Source organism: Taudactylus pleione, unplaced genomic scaffold, assembly GCF_031769625.1.
Source record: "Taudactylus pleione unplaced genomic scaffold, aTauple2 ptg000012l, whole genome shotgun sequence".
NCBI classification, from domain to species: Eukaryota; Metazoa; Chordata; class Amphibia; order Anura; family Myobatrachidae; genus Taudactylus; species Taudactylus pleione.
Window position 1 is genome coordinate 5,651,554 of NW_028284415.1, and position 18,876 is coordinate 5,670,429.

General features: G+C 41.4%; 1 protein-coding gene across 4 annotated transcripts in view; it reads left to right on the forward strand.

The window, feature by feature from the left end:
• The window catches only part of RHOT1 (ras homolog family member T1), an 89,493-nt gene extending 75,649 nt beyond the window's left edge, over positions 1 to 13,844 (forward strand). Inside the window, exons 19-21 of one of the 4 annotated variants that reach the window (XM_088468566.1) lie at positions 2,029 to 2,151; positions 11,070 to 11,213; positions 12,408 to 13,844. In XM_088468566.1, coding sequence (XP_088324692.1) covers positions 2,029 to 2,151; positions 11,070 to 11,213; positions 12,408 to 12,525 — 385 coding nt within the window. In that variant the 3' untranslated portion in view covers positions 12,526 to 13,844. Of the gene's footprint in view, positions 1 to 2,028; positions 2,152 to 7,851; positions 11,214 to 12,407 lie in introns of those variants that run through there. The other 3 variants (XM_088468568.1, XM_088468569.1, XM_088468570.1) reach the window with 3 other exon arrangements.
• The last annotated feature ends 5,032 nt before the right edge of the window (positions 13,845 to 18,876 follow it).

The window sequence follows — 18,876 nt, forward strand, 5'->3', positions numbered from 1 at the left end:
AAAAATGCCAAGCAAGATTTATCCTGGAATCAGTTACACACTGTAACAAAGTGTTTCCAAACTCCAGTCCTCAGTGACTCCTAACAGTACTGTACATGAGTTACAGATATTCTCAGTGAAATAATTAGCCCCACCTGTAGGGTCATCCATAGTAACTCATGTTACAAAGTGGCATAGCAAGTATATATCCATGGCTATCAACAGCAAAAGGAATTTATGTGAAATTAATTTTATTTATTGAGAAAATAATAAGACAGGTCATGCTTTAAAAAAACTGTATACAGAAATTGCTAATTGTTTGCTATGTCACTTTGTAATGTGAGTTTCCATGGAATGACCCTGTTTATCTTTTGGAGTTTGGTACTGTACATAGGGCTGAGATTGCAGTCACCATTGATAATAATGGGGGCTGCAATCCGCAGTGCTAATTAGCACTTTCTCTGACACATCCTGCATTGTGCTATTAGTACATAGCTACAATTCATAAGATTATGCAGAAACTACAGTTTTTACACAATTTTATGGAAAACAAAAGCTTGATACATATTAATCACAAATCATTTTGTGTAATCTTTGTAGGTTGCATGTCTTCTCACTGTTTTACTAGATGAGATATAGAAAAGCAATTGCAATCATCTGTTCTCAAAATGGTTGAAGTTTTTTCCCCCCATTCTGGAAAGGGAATAACAGCAGTGCACAGCTGAATGCACTGAAATTCTGGAACAGGGATAAGTGCACTTCAGTCAAAATCGGAATGATGCTGGCAGTAAAGGCCCCCATACATCAGCAATCTGAAAACCGCAATTGAACAATTTGAAGATTATTTGCCCGATTTTAGGATTTCCCAATCTAGCAATCTGCGCCTATACATTGCAGATCTTTTTCAGTGATTTGCAGATCGATTACAGCAAACACAGATCTGCCAGTCTTGAAAGGCCCATCATTTTACTGGTAACGGTCTGCAAATCTGCTGATCATGTCCATACACTAGCAATTTATAGCCGCAATCCATCTGTGAAATCCAACATGTTGGACAATCTGATTTAACAATTCCATCACTTTTTGGTTGTAATCTGTGAAGCCCATTCGTTGCAGATTTTTATAGACAATCGATTGCAGAATTGCCACAATCGATTGCTGATGTATGGGGGCCTTAACTGTAGCTGTTGTTTATGTTTAAACTCCTGCACATTGCAATTATACCTCCAGATATTCTGTAGGTTAGGAGAGCACATTTAATTATTTTTCTTTTCTTTTTTTTGTTCAATGCTCACAAGCTATTTATACAAAAGAAAATTGGGAATCTGGGTAGTGTTAGCGAAGTGATTTTGAAAGGATTTACGAGACATGGTCATGATTTTTGATATTTGGATAATAGTGATATTTCCGGTTTTTTTTTTTTAAAGCGTATGTAAATAGAGTAGTGTACAATTTATAACATACCTTAAATAACTTACGATAAATCTGTATTTTGCTCCCCATTCTTTTGGCTTTAGAAAATTGGACATTTTTTTTTTTTTAAAGAAATTGCTTTTTCTGAGCTAGTTCAGAAGCTGGAGATTGCATTATGGGCAGTCTCATAAATAACGGGTTTAATACAGACGTACAGTGGTTTGAAGTTCTTGCCCTGCACCACCACCCTATGTTCAGAGCTGTAGTTTCACCTGCTTATGGTGAAAGTATAAGCAAATACTCCATTACACTTTTTTATAGTTAGAGTAAGAAAAACTAGTGTACATTTTAGTCCCGTGCTACATTTATAAACATTTGTGTCTGGGTTTAGTTGTCCTTTAAATACTTTTATTTTAAAGTGTCGGGTATTCATTATTCTAAAAGTGACATTAACTGCCTGTAATGTACATACATCTCCATGGTAATGAAAGTGTATGAGTCGGCCTTGGATATGTGGCATTACAATATTGGAACACTCAGTGCTCATTGGATGTAGCCGGGACACATTTGCCCTATTCTGTACATGTAGAAAGCAGTGGCACATTCTGAACATGTATCTTCTGTGTGTCTCCGCAGTCACGCCCGACTACGCTGCCTCTGCACCTGCAATAGGTGTACATTCTGCCTGTGTCAAAACCTCCTGCACTCTGACCTCCTCCAGGCTGTAAAGAACAAACTCTTCACGTCCGTTGTCAACAGGTCTTTGATTTTATTATCCACCAGGCCAGAGTGCAATAACCTACTAATATATTGTATGCAAACATTTGGTCACTCCTGGTAAACTTGCATATTTCACTTAATCTCATAAACATGCTTCTGAATATTCAATAGATTAAAATAAAATTAAAAGGATGCATTTGGTTTTTGGCACCCTGTTAGGCCAGTAGTACTTGGTAACACCTCCTTTGGCATTAACCGATGCTTGCAAATGTTTTGCAGCCAACTAGATGTCTTTCAAACAGATAAAATTAGGGGCCCATTCAATTAGAGACAGGGTGCCGTAGAACATCCCTTATGTTCAGCTGCGCACATATTTGCCCATTACTGTAGGCTGGCATCGCTAGTTGTTCTGTGCACCTCTATGTGGTCCGAGGAAAAACTAGCAATGTGCATTCCAGATCAGCACATCAAGGCCAAGACATTAATTGGATTTCCCCTATAAAGTCTTCAGACTGTATAGGCCATTCCAAAATCGTTTAATATTTTTCAAAACTTACCTGAAAATTAGAGACAAGCAGATTTTTTTTTTTTAGGTCTTCCCACCAAATTCAGATCCAAAAACATGGACACGCATCATCTTTCAGAGCCCACATGCCAACTTTACGGAAATCCCAGATCTCACATGTTATGGATCCCAGCCATGTGAGAATCAGGATTATCATAAAGATGACGTGTGGGCTCTGAAAGATGTGTTCTCTTGTTCTCTGGGCCTGATTCAGAGCCGGACGCTATTTGCGCTCGCTCGGTCAGAAAAAGGGGCCGGCTATTTAAATTGAGCACTCGCTCTTTGCGTTCTGTTGACGCCTCTATGTCTGAGCGAGCGAACGAAACATGCGCTCGCTACTTTGTAAAGACGCCCCCTGGCCGCTCGCATCATACGTCATCTCCGCTATTTATTTGATTAATCGAGTACATCGAAAGGCATCTGAACTGCTCGCAGTGCTTGGGGTAGGTTTATCCTACCGCAATCATGCGAACAGTTCAGGCTAAGAGACAACCAAGTGACGTGGTCGATGACGCTGCTTTGTTAATTATGCACACCCTTAAAATGCCCGTTTTGACCGTTTGGCACGACTGCGTTCGGATCTCCACTCCCCGTTTTCAAGCACCTTCCCCTGTTACCACCCACAAACTCCTCATTCTGTCACTCAAATTAGCAGGCACTCGCTATTTTGCGACCGCTCGATTTCCGACCGCAATGACTGGTTGGCGCATGCGCATTACAACCCATACGCGTGCGCAGTTGTGCGAACATCGCTCGGAGCGAACGAGCGGCCGCTTACGAGCAGCTCTGAATCAGGCCCTCTGATCCAAACTTGGCGTAAATATCCCAGCACATACCAAGTCGCTCCTCTCTAATTTTCAGGTATGTTTAGCATCATTGTCTTGCTGAGATCCCCAACCTCATTTCCACGCTGGCTCGGGGACATTATCTGCTAGGATTTGTTGATAGGTAGTTGAATCTGTTTTTGGCTACACATTCGTAAGCATATTGGATCCAGCCACATGCTTAATGGCTGGCAAGTTGTTATTTTATTCACATGCTTCACCTGTTCTCTGATTTATTTATTGTGGCTGTGAACAAAAATGTATTCATTTTTTGTTTGATCAGTCAGTAGCACTGTGTTTCAAATATTTGACACATTAAATGACTGCTTTCATACTACAGACCTTGGCTTTTGCATTGATGTTGTTGAATAACTCTTCATGCAGATCATTTTTGTGTTATCAGTGCCTTAATGTGGATCATAAATCAAGTGTGGCTAATGCTTGCTGCAGGCCCTCTGCAGTCATATGCAAATTCTGGTTAACATGTCTGACCAGTTTTTTTGGGGGATTATCTTGATCTTTTGCCTGGTCCTCAACCATTTGCCCTCAGCTTCTATGTCTAATCATTGGTAATACACGCAGCCTAAATTATCCCACAGCTGCAGAGTAGAGACCCCTCAGTAGCGGCTAGACTGACATAGTGTTACCCCCCAACCACACACACACACAGAGTCAGCACTGCCTGCACCAGGGTTCTGTCAGCACCAAGAGTTGGTGGGCCCCCCCACACCGCCATTATTTGCTGACCCAGCAGGAACCCCCCCCCCCCAAACACATTAGCAGAACAGGACCGGAAAAGGGGGACAGAAATTAGGTTTTGCTGGATAGGGATGGAAAAGAAGGGGTGAGAGGGACAGAGATGAAAGATGGGGAAGGGAGAGAGCCAAGAGGCAGACAGGTGTGTGTTTCGGGGTGGGGGGATAGAGATGGGAGAAAACAAAAACATGGGTCAGAAGGCTGGGAGTGAGCATGATGCTGGGTAGACATAGGGGTGGGGGGGGATATGAGGCTTTGGAGAGACAGGGTGGCATGAGGTTTTGTAGAGAAACCAGGGGAAGAGACACTGGGGCGTTGGGCGCTAGGCTGGAAAGGGGAAGCTAACATTAAGAGAGAGAGATACAACAGAGGGGCTCCATGGAGGCAACAATAGCTAGCGAATGATGCGTCAAGCATACTAGTGTTTTCATGCTATGTAACGATCAATAATATATAATACTTTATTTTCAAGTTCTCACTTATTTCCTTAGCGGACCCCATGGTTGGTGAGAGGAGATCCTGAAAGTGTGACATTTTCAGAGTATTTATTTAAGTGTGGAACAGTTTTCATTGGGCTTTATTTATGGCCTAGTGAGTGAGTACAGTCATGAAGCTTTATAAAAATAAATCACTGTAAGGGCGCTGACCTTGAACATAAGTTAATCAAATGAACAGTAGTTGTGCAGAAACATGTCATACTTAAGTTTACCTTGTAATTTGTGCCCTGCAGAGGTTGTTAACTTCATTTAACTTAGAGATTCAGTGATATGTACACTTAGACCAGGGGTGTCCAAATGTTTACATGCAATTGTATGCGCTATTTGTGTAGTTAAGCATCATCAGCCAACCCAGAGTGCCTTAATGTACTAATATATTATATATACACTGCCTGTGTATTTGGATGTTACCTACCATTCCAGAGTGCATTAACATATTAATAGATTGTATAGGTATATTTTATTTATCATGCTCCACGGTGTATATTAACATTACTGCCATTGTTTGCAGATTGTATGATTCACTGGCATTATGTGCTTTAATGTACTGAAAGTATGCATTGGCTCTGCGTAAGTTCTGTGTGTATTCCACCGCCTGTACGTTAATAGTGATTTTCCACAATACTAAAACGAGGAATGGTATTGTCATGCCGGCGAATGTTTAGCCGCCGGTTCAAATCCTGACAACGTGAGCCCGAATGGATGAAATGCTGGCAGGTAAGTAAAGTTAACCCTCCCTTAGGGGTGCCTAACCCTGACCTCTCCCCCTAGTGCCTAAACCTAACCCCCCCCACTCCCTAAACCTAACCCTCCCGGGGGGTGCCAAACCTTAAGTTCCCCCGGGAGCCTCCTAAGCTAACTCTCCCCCCCGCGGCAAAGAAGACATGCGCCCCGGACTTACCTCGTTCTGGCCCGCGTCGTTCTGTATTCCGGCATCGGGATTAGATAGGCGTCGGTATCTCGATGCCTATCATACATCCCTAGCCGCCATTCTGGCGTCGGGATTGTGACCAGCTACCTTGCTTCCGCCGGTCACTTAACTACATCCCCTAATACGATATTCAAGAAAATTATAATTTTAGGTTTAGCTGAAGTTGCTATTCAATGTAAAGCCCATTCTCCCCCATTTCGCAGACTAGCAGCTGTTTGGAATACAGAACACCCTGCTGTTTCTAACACACACACATTGATGCCTCCAGACGTCAGTTTTTCTTCCAGAGGTGGCAGGAGAATTTAGGGCCTGATTCAGAGCTGGACGCTCTGACCAGAGCGCTCGCTCTGAATCAGGGCCCTCCTACATGAAAATGGAGCGTCCTCCTGGACGCTCGCATAGCTGTGGGTGACCACCCACAGCTTATGCGAGCGTCCATGATGATGGTCGCGATGGTCAAGACTAGGGATGTGCAGGCTCGGTTCCGTTCGGGTTTTTTTACCGAATCTTATTGGCTATCCAAAACTCGTGACAGCTGAAACCCAATAAGATTCGGGAAAAAAAACCGAACGGAACCGAGTAGAACCGAGCCTGCACATCCCTAGTCAAGACCATCGCGACCATCGGGCTTGCGACGGAGACCCTGCGGTAGGGTCTCGCTGCCGCAAGCCCTGGAGTGATTTTGGCTCTATCAGAGCCAAAATCACTCCCACTGACATCACTAGTGATGTCAGTGGGGCCGGCTTCAGACGGTAGACGTTCCCATGGGAGCACCTCCGTCTGGCAGCCACGCCCCCGGCACGCCCACCAAAGGGGGCGTGCTGTCAATCAACATCGACAGCACGCCCCCTTTGGTGCGAGACCCGGAGCGACGGCTACCCCATCGCTAGCCGGGTCTCGCGCATGCGGACGACGGAGCTCCCTCCATCGTGCGCATGTGCAGTGGGGTAACTTCGACCCGCTTGCGAGCGGGTCTGAATGACCCCCTTAGTTCCTATATTCTTTGTTATCTTGAGTTAAGAGCACACGGTAGAAGCTGTGGTGAATTTCCAATTGCAGCTTCTATTGGAGCACTTTGAAAGATAATCCTTGTTTCTGTCCTTGTTAGGGAGAGGAGAGTTCTGTGCATATGTTGTGTTTATGGTGGAATTTACCTGTCCTAATTTCACCACGCAGTTTTGCAAACACTCATACCAGAATACCAAAAGTACAATAAACTGTACAAAAAACTGACCACCTAGACCACAAGACAAATAAATGTAAAGTGTCTATCCTAAATCTGGAAGAGCTTGCTTACATGTCCAGCTATTCCTACATTGGTGTAATACAAACCCTCCAGAAACTGTAATGGATCATATCTTTTCTTGACTTGCCAAATAAAACCTGGCTGCCCCACCTTACCTGTAGCCGTATGACTGTATTAAAATGGAAAGAATAAAGTACAGATGTGTAGACATACTGTACATCTAGCCTCCTTGCACGTTAAACACCCCTTTTAGTCGTGCTATGCCGTGGCGTGACTCTGTACCACTGAGCGACTTTTCACCTTCAAATGCATCTTATTTGCACAGCCATGCAAATTGATATACGGCATGCCTATATTCTGTGTGCGAATGCATGCGAAACACTATGTTGGTGTCACAGCTGCTGACACTGTAACGTAGCATGTCGCATGCAGATACACCCACAGTCGCACACAGAATATAGACATGCTACATATCATTTTAAGCAGCAGAAGCTGCTTGTGCATCCTATTCACATCGTTTTGCAAATAAGACACACTGGAAGTTAAAACGTTGCACGAAAAGACGCTCTGTGCTACTGTGTAACGCACGAAGGATAGATGTATGTGGACACATCTGTATTTGTGGGTAAAACTGAGGTCTTTTGTTACTAAACAAAATAACATGCATGCTTATTAGATTAGTAATTCTGTGTGGAAATACGTGAAGATCCTCCAGGTAGTCGTGTGGACAGTGCTACCTGTAGTCTTTGCTCTGGCAGGGGGTATAACCTTATTAACCGGGACAAAAAAGGGGTAACTTAGGACAATGCTGTGTTCAGCATCCGATTCAAATTCCCCACTAATATATTAGTCTGTTACTCTTCTCATACCCAGAATCCTGTGTAGTGTGTTTAGCACTCTTTCTTTTCTCTTTCCACCAGGTGTTCATTTCAGTGTCTCTGGACAGCCGTTACACTCGTATTGTTGCACCACGTCTCCCCATTAACAGTTAACTAGCCTTTCCCCCTCTTTAGTCTGCTGTCAGTATAGTGAGTGGTGATAACACTGGCATCTAATGGAGCTGTAATAAAGATGCCGCTAAGGAATACCTAAAAGGACTCGCTGCTCCTTTTCACGGCCAATTGCTTTCAGTTGTTTGGCATCACAAATACATGGTGCTACCCATCATGATACAAATGGGCTTGCATGAGTCCAATTGGTCTTACACATGTAGTATTTTAACCCCTTCAATAATTGTGACACGAACGATGTACGACGTACCAGAAACTTTAACACTAAAGATGTATTGATGATGAATTCACTGCTCAGTATACTGACCAGATAATGTATTTAACACTCAGTACTAATCCCCATAACTATGTGAGTACAACCAGCCATTCTGGGAGACTTCATATCTAGTACTTCCCCGGTATGTTATATGGTCTCTAGAGCTGATCCAGGTCAGCTATGTTTGATCAGGGCATCATAGGAGTGATGATTGGTTGGATAGTTATTGTTTTCAGAATTTTTTTTATATATAGTTTTGTTAGTCATCAATTTGTTACCGTATTATAGTACTGTGATCACAAGCAAACTCTCATAATGCGGGGTTACCCTTTTGTCCAGACTTCCAGTTTATTTGAATTCCCATTTACAGCTGCATAATACGTATAAAGCCCCCTTTGTACTTGGTAGACACTAGCTTGCTAATGCTGTCAGAAATGTTACCCCTTTGCTTGATGACCACACACTTTCTGATGAAAGTTATACCAAAAATGTTAAATATTTTATACCAGTGAAATGGAAGCACACCTTTTTAAATGTCTGTCTTTGTATATGACCCAATAATTGTGTGGTTTTTGGTGCATTGTATAATGTGCTTGCACTCCACACATGCCGCTGAGGTAGAGGGGCAATCATAACCCCTCCAGGAGGGGGCATCTCTGTTCATTATCTGTCCTGGCAGAACTTGGTCCACTTAGAAATCTGGGATTTGGACTTGGCCTGATAGCTTTTCAGAACCCGTATCCCGGCGACTGACCCTTAATAAATACCCCTGAAATAATATTCCAAATACAGTTATAAGGTATTTTATTTTTCAGGGGTACACCGCAATATTTCATCTGTAGACCCCAAGACTTTGTCATATCACAGTTTATTTTCTGGCCTTGAGAGAATTAACAAGCAACACTAGTAGTCCTCGTTCTATGGGCCTGAGTCAGAGTTGTATAGTATTGCACAGTCGCAGAGAAGCAGCTATACAATACCGTACTTCTAATATGCTAATGCAGCAGAAGGCGTCTAGTGTAAATAGATGCCTCCTGACAGCAACGCAGATCCGAGTGCTACGTCCTAAGACATGCGCAGTACAGATCCTGTGCATGCGCCTATCTTCTAACATCTGAGTAGTACGCAAACCACCTGATTTGTGTACTGTACTACTCTGAATCAGGCCCTATGTGCGTAGTTTGCATTTTCATTCCCCAGGCAATGGCTGAATGGATGACTTGCTGATCAGCAGGTAATCTTCTCTGTCATTGGCTGGGCAAGCTGCTGTGGAAGTTTCATTGTACAATGGATATGAGCTGTTTACAAGACCCCTTAGCTTTGTGTATTACTTCTAAAAATGCCAGTGGCCTGTGAAAATAGTGATTGAAGTGCAATTTTGATGATCTGATATAATAGAAAGTTAATCATATGTATATGCCCAGTAAAAAAGGCTTCATATGAATATATGTCTATGTTGCCACATTGCATTTGAAAAGTGACTAGAGAGGTTGTACAAGGCTGGTCAGCTATGCCCCTTAAGATGAGCAATGTATGCCGGAAGCACATTATACCCTAATGACCTAACATGCACCCCAGTGATCTATATAAAGGAGAAGTATGTTCTTTATGCAGACTACATTATACAGATCACATGGAAATCTTTATATAGCAGTCTTTTGCTACAAAATCTCTCAATATCTAGAGCTGTACATGCTGATATATGTGGCTGTAACAAGTACAGCAGACTAGAATGTGCAGTCCATCCTGTCAGAGAAACTGATACATCCCTGTCACAATTCTATAGCATGTTCTGGCTGTCTTGTGCCGGTATTTTGCTTGACTTGGATCACAGGTGTGATGTTACACTCTGTATGGAGACTGTAACATTTTTGTGTGTGATACACAAGGTTTGGGGCTTCTAGTGCAGGATTCGAGGACTCCGAGTAACTGGCATCAGCTGAGATCTGTACGCAGTAAATCAGCCTGCTCTGGGAATGTCTGGTCACACTATATAAGATGACAAATAATATGTATTTACGAATTAAGATATAAATGTTTTAAATGAGACCGAGGCGGTAATGGCTTAATTTGAGGAACATTGCGGGCAAGAATGTCCCCAAGATAGCAGTTATGGCTTTGTTCAGCCCATATTCTCCCTAATGTCTGTCTATAAAACAGGACTTGTGCTGCCTTCAACATATTCTGTTCCATGCAAATGGCAAGTATACTGTATCCTAGAAACGGTACACAATGCACTGACTGCTGAATTGTTTTAAGACTCAGTTGTGTTGATAAATTGAAATCTGAAAATCTGCTCCAGAATCTCCAAGCCTTCCAAAAATGGGGATGTAAATACTTTTATTTATTGAAAGTTTTTATTCATTATGCTGGAAAGGTCAGCTAGCAGTTTCTTAACTAATGGGGTTAATGTGCGTATCCACTAGACGAGAGTGGAACGACTGTATGATGACAACATTGTAATCGTGCAATCGTTGTCCATCCTGCGCAATGGATAATGTGCCCACACTGAACGATATGTCATTCAGTGCAGGCACCCTCAGTCATCCCCGAGCATACACAATCTGTCGTTATCGGCAGGTTGGCCTACATGTTCAGGCGATGATTGATATCGAAAACGACCAGCTGGAGCGTGCATTGCTGTTCGTTTTTGACATTTTAATTCACGATTTATGAACGATAAATGAGCGATTAAACGATAACTATGTCGTTCAATCACTCATTTTAATCGTCTAGTGTATACGCACCTTAAGACTTCATTTTATGCACTGTGGCGTTCGAATGGGCCTCTTTCCAGCATGTTGAGTATAGGATTCATTATCGGTGGTGTTGCTGTGTCATTCCATGAACTGTGTGCATGTGTGTGTATAAGGTTGATAGCCTGGATAGATGTATTGGGGGAGTTGCTGATTACAGACGCAGAGAGCAGCCTGGGACACCAAGTGCATCCCGTCTCCCACGTGGAATATTCCATCTTTATGGAAGCATCTGCTGAACCAGCTCTAGACACTGCCAGGTATCTCAGATGTGTGCCCTTTAAGGGATTTTAATGGTGTATTAACCCTGCTGTAGTCTGGTTTATTTTATGCACTAAACAACATATTTAACTGTTCAATTCTATGCTATGTATTAAATGGGATGATTACCAGGGTTAACATGGATGGATGGATAATATAGATTGATATACATATATAATTTAATTTTAACATCATTAGTATTTGAATATGTTTTATGGGCATGCTATGTCTTTCTCTGGATTTACTTGTGCAGGATTTTCCTATGTGTGGTTCTGAGTAGCTCAGTAGCCATGTTCTACTCTGGCAAATTTGCAAACATGGGAAGAACTTGTAATCTCTAGATAGCAGAGTAGTGCTGGACCATTCCTCTGGAAAATTAATCTGCTGTACTATTTTATCTGGAAAATTGGTATTTGTCCGTTGTTTTATTCTGCAATTATTGTGTGAAGCACAGTCAATGGATACTTATATCAGGTTGACATAAACTGTCCACTTAATTATATAGCCACATAAATGTTGTCTGGTTTACACTTCCATGCTATAAACCCTGGTTATATCTGCACATAATCAGGAAGATATTTGTGAATGTTGTAATGCCATTTACTTTGGCGGCTGTCAGTTATAATTAGGTTGTTGTGTGTGGACTGATAATCTAGTGATAAGTGAAAGTTCTTCACTGTATAGAAGCATGTGTTCATGATTTATTTACTTAAACAAAATGTGCCATAAAATCACAGATTGTAATTCCTGTATCATTTTTGTACCATTTTATCTTTGTTTGTGTCCTAATTATGTGTGTATCTCATTAGTATCTTGCTTTGTAGATCCTATATATTGTTGGAGAGTTTTAAGCTCTTAGATGATATAGTTTTACAATTTAAATTGAGATTGATAAAATAAAGTGTGTATATGTTGCAGTTTTACAGATTAATGGTGGAGATCTGTTGCTGCACAGAGGAAAGTCCATTCTTAAGTTGACGCGGAAGAAGTCCTTTTTGAAAAGCTTATTGCCGTTGTGTTGTTAATGTAATACAGGAAATTAAACTTTATCTAATAACATTAGTTCCACATTGATCTTATTGGCTGCTGTCCAGGAAATTATGAATATAGAGTCATCTTACAATTCCTCAGTTCTTATGTACAAAATAACCAAATATGTATATATTTATTTATTTTTTTCTCCATGTTCCCAGGCACATGTCACAGGCGGAGCTTAAAGGTTCCACGTTCTGGCTGCGGGCAAGTTTTGGTGCAACAGTCTTCGCCGTCCTGGGATTTGCCATGTACAAAGCTTTGTTGAAACAGCGATGATCCAAAATTAATTGCCAACTTTGTCGGCCCTTTTCTCCCTTTCCCCACAGCCAAAAGGAATTGCCAAGCTTGTCGATCCGTCTTTCCTTGCAGCCAAAAACGATTCCCAAATTCAGTCTCAGTACATTATAACCTCTATAAACCCAGCTTGCTTACAATTACATTTTTTCATTGTAATGATCGCTACATCATGGAGACTTTCAACTAAAACCTGACAACAGTATTCAGTACAAATACAACAGTGAAACAGATAAAAAAATGACTTTTATTGAAGCCTTACATATTGACAGCTGTGTACAAACGTAGTTCTAGTAGTATGCAACTATGCAGCTTAAGAAAAGATGGCAGTTTATAGCACAGCAAGGTTGAGAGATGCCTAATTCTACAGTTAGGTGTTTTAAAGATGGGTGGTTCATCATCTGATGTTGGACAGGCTTGCAGTTGCTATGTTCTGCCTTCCATCGATTTTTTTGCTGAATTTTCATGACCGACATTAAGTGCCAAAAGGCAGTCAACAAAGTGAAAGGAGGTTGGATCGTGACACAGAAATTCATGTTTGAGAATGAATGTCTCAGTCGTATAGTAAGGTACTATTCAGTGTCCAGTCCATTCACAATCTGTCCAATCATGCTACAAAATGTTTCTGCTCTAAATTTCCTGTAAATAAATGTATATAGCTTAGCATTCCAACTGCCTTCCTAAACCATCAGACCACTTCTAAGCCCCTGTATGTTCTGCTGTACACCATAAAACTACCACATATTATCCAATTCGGACCTGGAAGTTTGTCCTGCATAATATTTCTCAAGTGACCACATTTCCCTCGATGAGAAAAGTGATGATTACCTGACAGACAGGGGGAAATCATTGCTGTTTTAAGGCTGTATGTAATACAAGAAAACTTCATTCTTACATGTTAAATTGTTTTGTGTATGTTTGAAAGAACAAACTGATACTACCACATAATTGTCTGATTTGAAAAAAATGTCTAACATTGTTTCTATTTATTTACATTTTTTTCCTCAAAAAATGATTTTATAAAACACAACTAGCTTTGATTTATTAAACGTGAGATGTTTTTAGATCATAATAAAATTCTTCATGTTAATTTCTCACTATATCCAGCACTGTAAGGTTTGGGGTTGTACACCGATTTTATTTGTCACAGAGATTCTCTAGTCTGAGAGAGAAGATTCCCAAGGGCAGCAACATTTTGTAACCACAATGAATATTTAAAGGGTATGAACACATGGAATCTATATTTATTTTTCATCACTGACCTTTTTGTGGATTTCATTAAAAAGACATAAAGAAAAAGACCCTGTGTATTGTGATCCTGCTTTGTATTTTATGTGTGCTGTACAGATATTAAGTGGCCTAATCTGTAGCGCAGGATACTGAATAGTTACTGGAATGTATGTTTCTGGTTTAGTCACAGAATTAGGGGCACGTTCTCTTTTTAAGATGGAAAAAAACAGTTTGTAGGGAATGGAATGGGTTTAACAATCAGATCTGTGGCACAGCTTTTATTTAGATCAGTGATTTTCAACTCCAATCCTCAAGTCTCCCCAGCATGTCATGTTTTCAGGATTTCAGTCTGTTAACAGGTGAGATAATTACTGACCCATCAAAATAGATTAACGCACCTGTATATGATTAAAGAATCCAGAAAGCATGTCCTGTTGGGGACTACTTAAGTATTAGTTATAAACCCCTGATTTAGAGTAATGTTTGCTATATTTAGGTATATACAGTGCCTTGCAAACGTATTCACATCCCTTGCATTTTTCATGTTTTGTTGCCTCACAACCTGGAATTAAAATGGATTGTTTGAAGGTGTGCATCATTTCATTCACAGAACATGCCTACAGCTGTGAAGTTGTGTTTTTTTAATTTTAATATTGTGAATCAAACAACATTTAGGACAACATAACAGAAAACTTCAGCATGCATAACTATTCACCCCCCTAAAGTCAGTACTTTGACAAGCCACCTTTTGTGGCAATTACAACTGCAAGTCGCTTTGGATAAGTCTCTGAGCTTGCCACATCTTGCCCCTGGGATTTTTGGCCATTCCTCAAGGCAAAACTGCTCCAGCTCCTTCATGTTGGATGGTTTACGCTTGTGAACAGCAATCTTCAAGTCTGACCACAGATTCTCAATTGGATTGAGATCTGGGCTTTGACTAGGCCATTCCAACATATTTAAATGTTTCCCCTTAAACCACTTGTGTTGCTTTAGCAGTATGCTTCAGGTCATTGTCCTCCTGGAAGGTGAACCTCCGTCCCAGTCTCAAATCACAGGCAGACTGAAACAGGTTTTGCTCAAGAATATACCTGTATTTAGCACCATGCATCTTTCCCTCGACTCAAATCAGTTTCCCAGTCCCTGCTGCTGAAAAACATCCCCACAGCATGATGCTGCTACCCCCATGTTTCACTGTGGGGATGGTGTTCTTGGGGCGATGGGATGTGTTGGGTTTGCGCCAGACATAGCGTTTTCCTTAAATTTTAGTCTCATCTGACCAGAGCACCTTTTGGCAAACTCAAATCGTGTCGTCTTATCTTTATCACTAAGTAATGGCTTTTTTCAGGTCACTCTTCCATAAAGCCCAGCTCTATGGAGTGTACGGTTTATTGTGGTCACATGCACCGATACACCAGTCTCTGCTGTGGAACTCTGCAGCTCCTTCAGGGTTACCTTTGGTCTCTGTGCTGCCTCTGATTAATGCCCTCCTTGCCCTGTCTGTGAGTTTTGGTGGGCGACCCTCTCTTGGCAGGTTTGTTGTGGTACCATGTTCTTTCCATTTGATGATGATGATGGATTTGATGGTGCTCCGGGGGATCATAGCAAAGGGGGTGATTACATATGCACATGCCAATATTCAGAATTTTATAAAGATTCTTTTTTTTATATATTTTTCTCATTTAACTTCACCAAATTAGACTATTTTGTGCATATCCATCACATAAAATACAGATTAAAAAAAAAAAAAGAATTACAGGTTGTAATCTAACAAAAAAAGGTAAAAATCCAAGGGGTGATTACTTTTGCAAGCCACTGTAGGTCAATTCGATTAGGTTGCAGGTTTGCTTCATGAAACTCGCATACATCACAATGTGCACACCCGAGAAATGTGAGATCCAATTAGAAATGCCATTAATTGACAGCCGCTGCAAGGTTGTGTGGCTTTCTTACAAAAAAATTACCTGGAAAAAGTGGGGAAATCATCCTGGCAACTGAGATAACAGAACCATGTAGAAGGCTGTTGGTGGCCAAAAGGAAAGTTCTTAAACTGTGTCAAATGGATGATTTGTGCATGTTTTATTAATGGTTGAAAAATGATAGCAAGCATTTGTTTCAGCAAATTATACTTTCTGGCATTTTGGGGTACAGAAAAAATCTGTATAGTAATTTTTTTTAGTGTTTATATATATATATACAAGTTTGTAAAAAGTTGAAATAAAATTTTTTACTTCTCATCTGCAAATTCCAAAACCCCTCTTCCATCAATACAACACCCCCCCCACATACCTGTCTCACATTCATTACGCCTCCACATTCCTGTCCCACATCAATTACGCCTCCACATTCCTGTCCCACATCAATTACGCCTCCATATTCCTGTCCTACATCATTTACACCTCCATATACCTGTCCCACATCATTTATGCCTCCACATAGCTGTCCCACATCATTAGCATGGGTGTTCCAGAGGTTCTACACTGTGTCCTGATATTTTTACCTTATAATAAAGATTTTCCCTACCTTTTTACCTGCTCAGGGGCGTGTGCACAAAAACACAAATTTCCTTTGAAAAGTGAGTGTGAGTTTGGCATTGGAGATCTGAGTCCTTCGAGTATGGTGGACTGAAGGAGCTGGGAGAAAGTTGCTACTCTACATAAAGCAGCATTTTTCAGCCACTGTGCCGTGGCATACTAGTGTGCTGGCCTGGGCAGTGTTGGGCTCTTCTTTGAGGTTCAGGCACATCCGGGCCATGACCTATGGAGATGCGGCGTCATAACATAGGTCACGCATGCCGTGTCGCACACTCACCTGTACAATGCTCCCTGCTTTGCACTGTGTGCTAAGTCACTGAGTGTGACTGAGCAACCCCAGCCGATGAGGGACAGGACAGGAATGACAGTGAGCCTTCTCAGCTGATTATTTAATTTTTTTTCTGTGGGGGCCAGTGTGTGTTTGTTTTCTGTGGGGATCATCTTATTTTATTTTTTTTTGTCTATGGGGTCCAATATGTATGTTTTTGTTCTGTGTTTTATTTTTTTCTGTGCGGGACAAATTTGTGAGTGTTTTTTCCCATGGGTTCCAATGTGTGTGTTTTTTTTTCTTGTGGGGGACTGATGGTGTGCCTTAGCTATTTTAAAATCTTGTTCGGTGTGCTGCGAGTTGAAAAATGTTGAAAAATTACTGATGTGAAGACCATTGGTGGATGCTGGATGGAGACGGAAAGAGTTATATCCAGAGAGAGGGCTGTGAGCGATCCACCAGGGCCAGTGAAGGGTTTGGAGGATGATCAGTGGGTCTGGTGACTTTCAACAGGCTTGAATTGAGATATGTACGGACCAAAAGAGCAGCATGAGCATAGGTGATAGTTGGGAGTGTGTCATAGAAGGAGAGCCTGAGGGAGGGGGTTAGAGGGTCAGCCGGTATTGGATTAGTGCCCAAGACTGGGGTACACTGCTACTGAAATCGCAACTGTCTAGCTGTTTGAGGAGATCATCAGAGAGAAAGGTGCTTTCCACAAAATACAGAGGCTGATCAGACTTGCATTGTCAATTGTCAGTATGCTTATCCTATATACCTCATCGGAGTGAAATAGCCAAGGGCACCAACAAAGAAATAAAACAAGCAACATGTCCTCCCTCCCTCAGGACTAATCTTGCTAATGATATTCTCAATCATTAATGGCAGTATTACACTCATGGACAGCTACCACTGGGCCCACTACTAAACATATAACACCATAAATACTTATCAATTTATAAAAAGCAATAAAAGTATGTGCCTGCGATTAGATGTGTGGTTGTTTGTGCATTATCTCTCTGTAATACGAACAAACAACCACACCACTAAGTGCAGGCACAAACTTTGTGCTATTCACAAAAGGAGACTAATTATCTCCTAGTGCCCGCAGCTAGCCCTGCCCAATTACAGGAGTGAGCGCAGGTTCATTGCCAGCCATACTTCTCAAATTTTATGACTACAAACATAAATTGCTAAGTTTCTCCATTCAGCACCTTTTACCTCACAAAATCTGAACTACAATACAGGCAAATGGTCTCCCATAAATACCATAAAGCAGGGATGGGGAACCTGGGGCCATATAAGGCCTGGGGAATCATTTGGTCTGGCCCTCAGAGCTTTTTTTTGCTAGCCTCATCTGGCTAGCAGGGTGCCCAGAATTCTGGGCACCATGCAGCCAGAATCATCCTTGGCATCCTGCCACCAGGAGCATCCTTGGGACCCTTTTGACGGTACACCGCTGCCCTTACACCTCCCAGGAGCATCCTCAGGATGCTCTGGGTATTGCTGTAATCAACGGCGATTGTGGCCCTGCCGTGTGTGACGTCACATTGAGGGACCGCGGCCTGCATCGCACCCTTGAATGATGTTATTTATATCAAAATGGCCCTCGACAGAAAAAAGCTTCCCCACCCCTGCCATAAAGGGATATTCATACTACTAGCCATTACCAGGAGTTATAGGAGAGGAAGTTATAGCTAATATACTGAGGGGGAACCCCATTTATTTTTGAGGCGCTTACTTTGAGGATTGACAGCCCTGGGCTGACCAGTTTGGGATTGGTTTACTGCTGCGTGTTTTCCTGCTGTAGTGTAAGACCCACCCCACCCCGACACACACATGCACACTGATCTGTGCATTGTTTTTTTTTTTTATTAAGTTTTTATTGAAAAATGTAAACGAAATAATCAAAATAAATTACGTAATGCAGGAGAGCATATGTTAATCATAAATAAAGCACTTATTAAATATATACTGTAAATTGTAAAAAAAAACTAAGAAAAAGGAATATTGATACCAGTGCTAGCATCATGTACAGAATATACAATATAACCAACAATTACCATATACAATGGACACAGGACTAAGCATCAACACAAGAATGACAATATGTTCAAACTTCCAGACCAGAAAGCAAATATGACATTTAAAGTCTAGGCAGCTCATTCTGATCCAACAGTAACTCAACATATTCAGACTGTAACCTTCTCATATTTTGTCGAACTTGGATTCAGCCTTACGAGTAATATACAAATATTTCTCATGAGGTATTGAAGTATTAACTAAGGCTATCCACATTCAAAACTA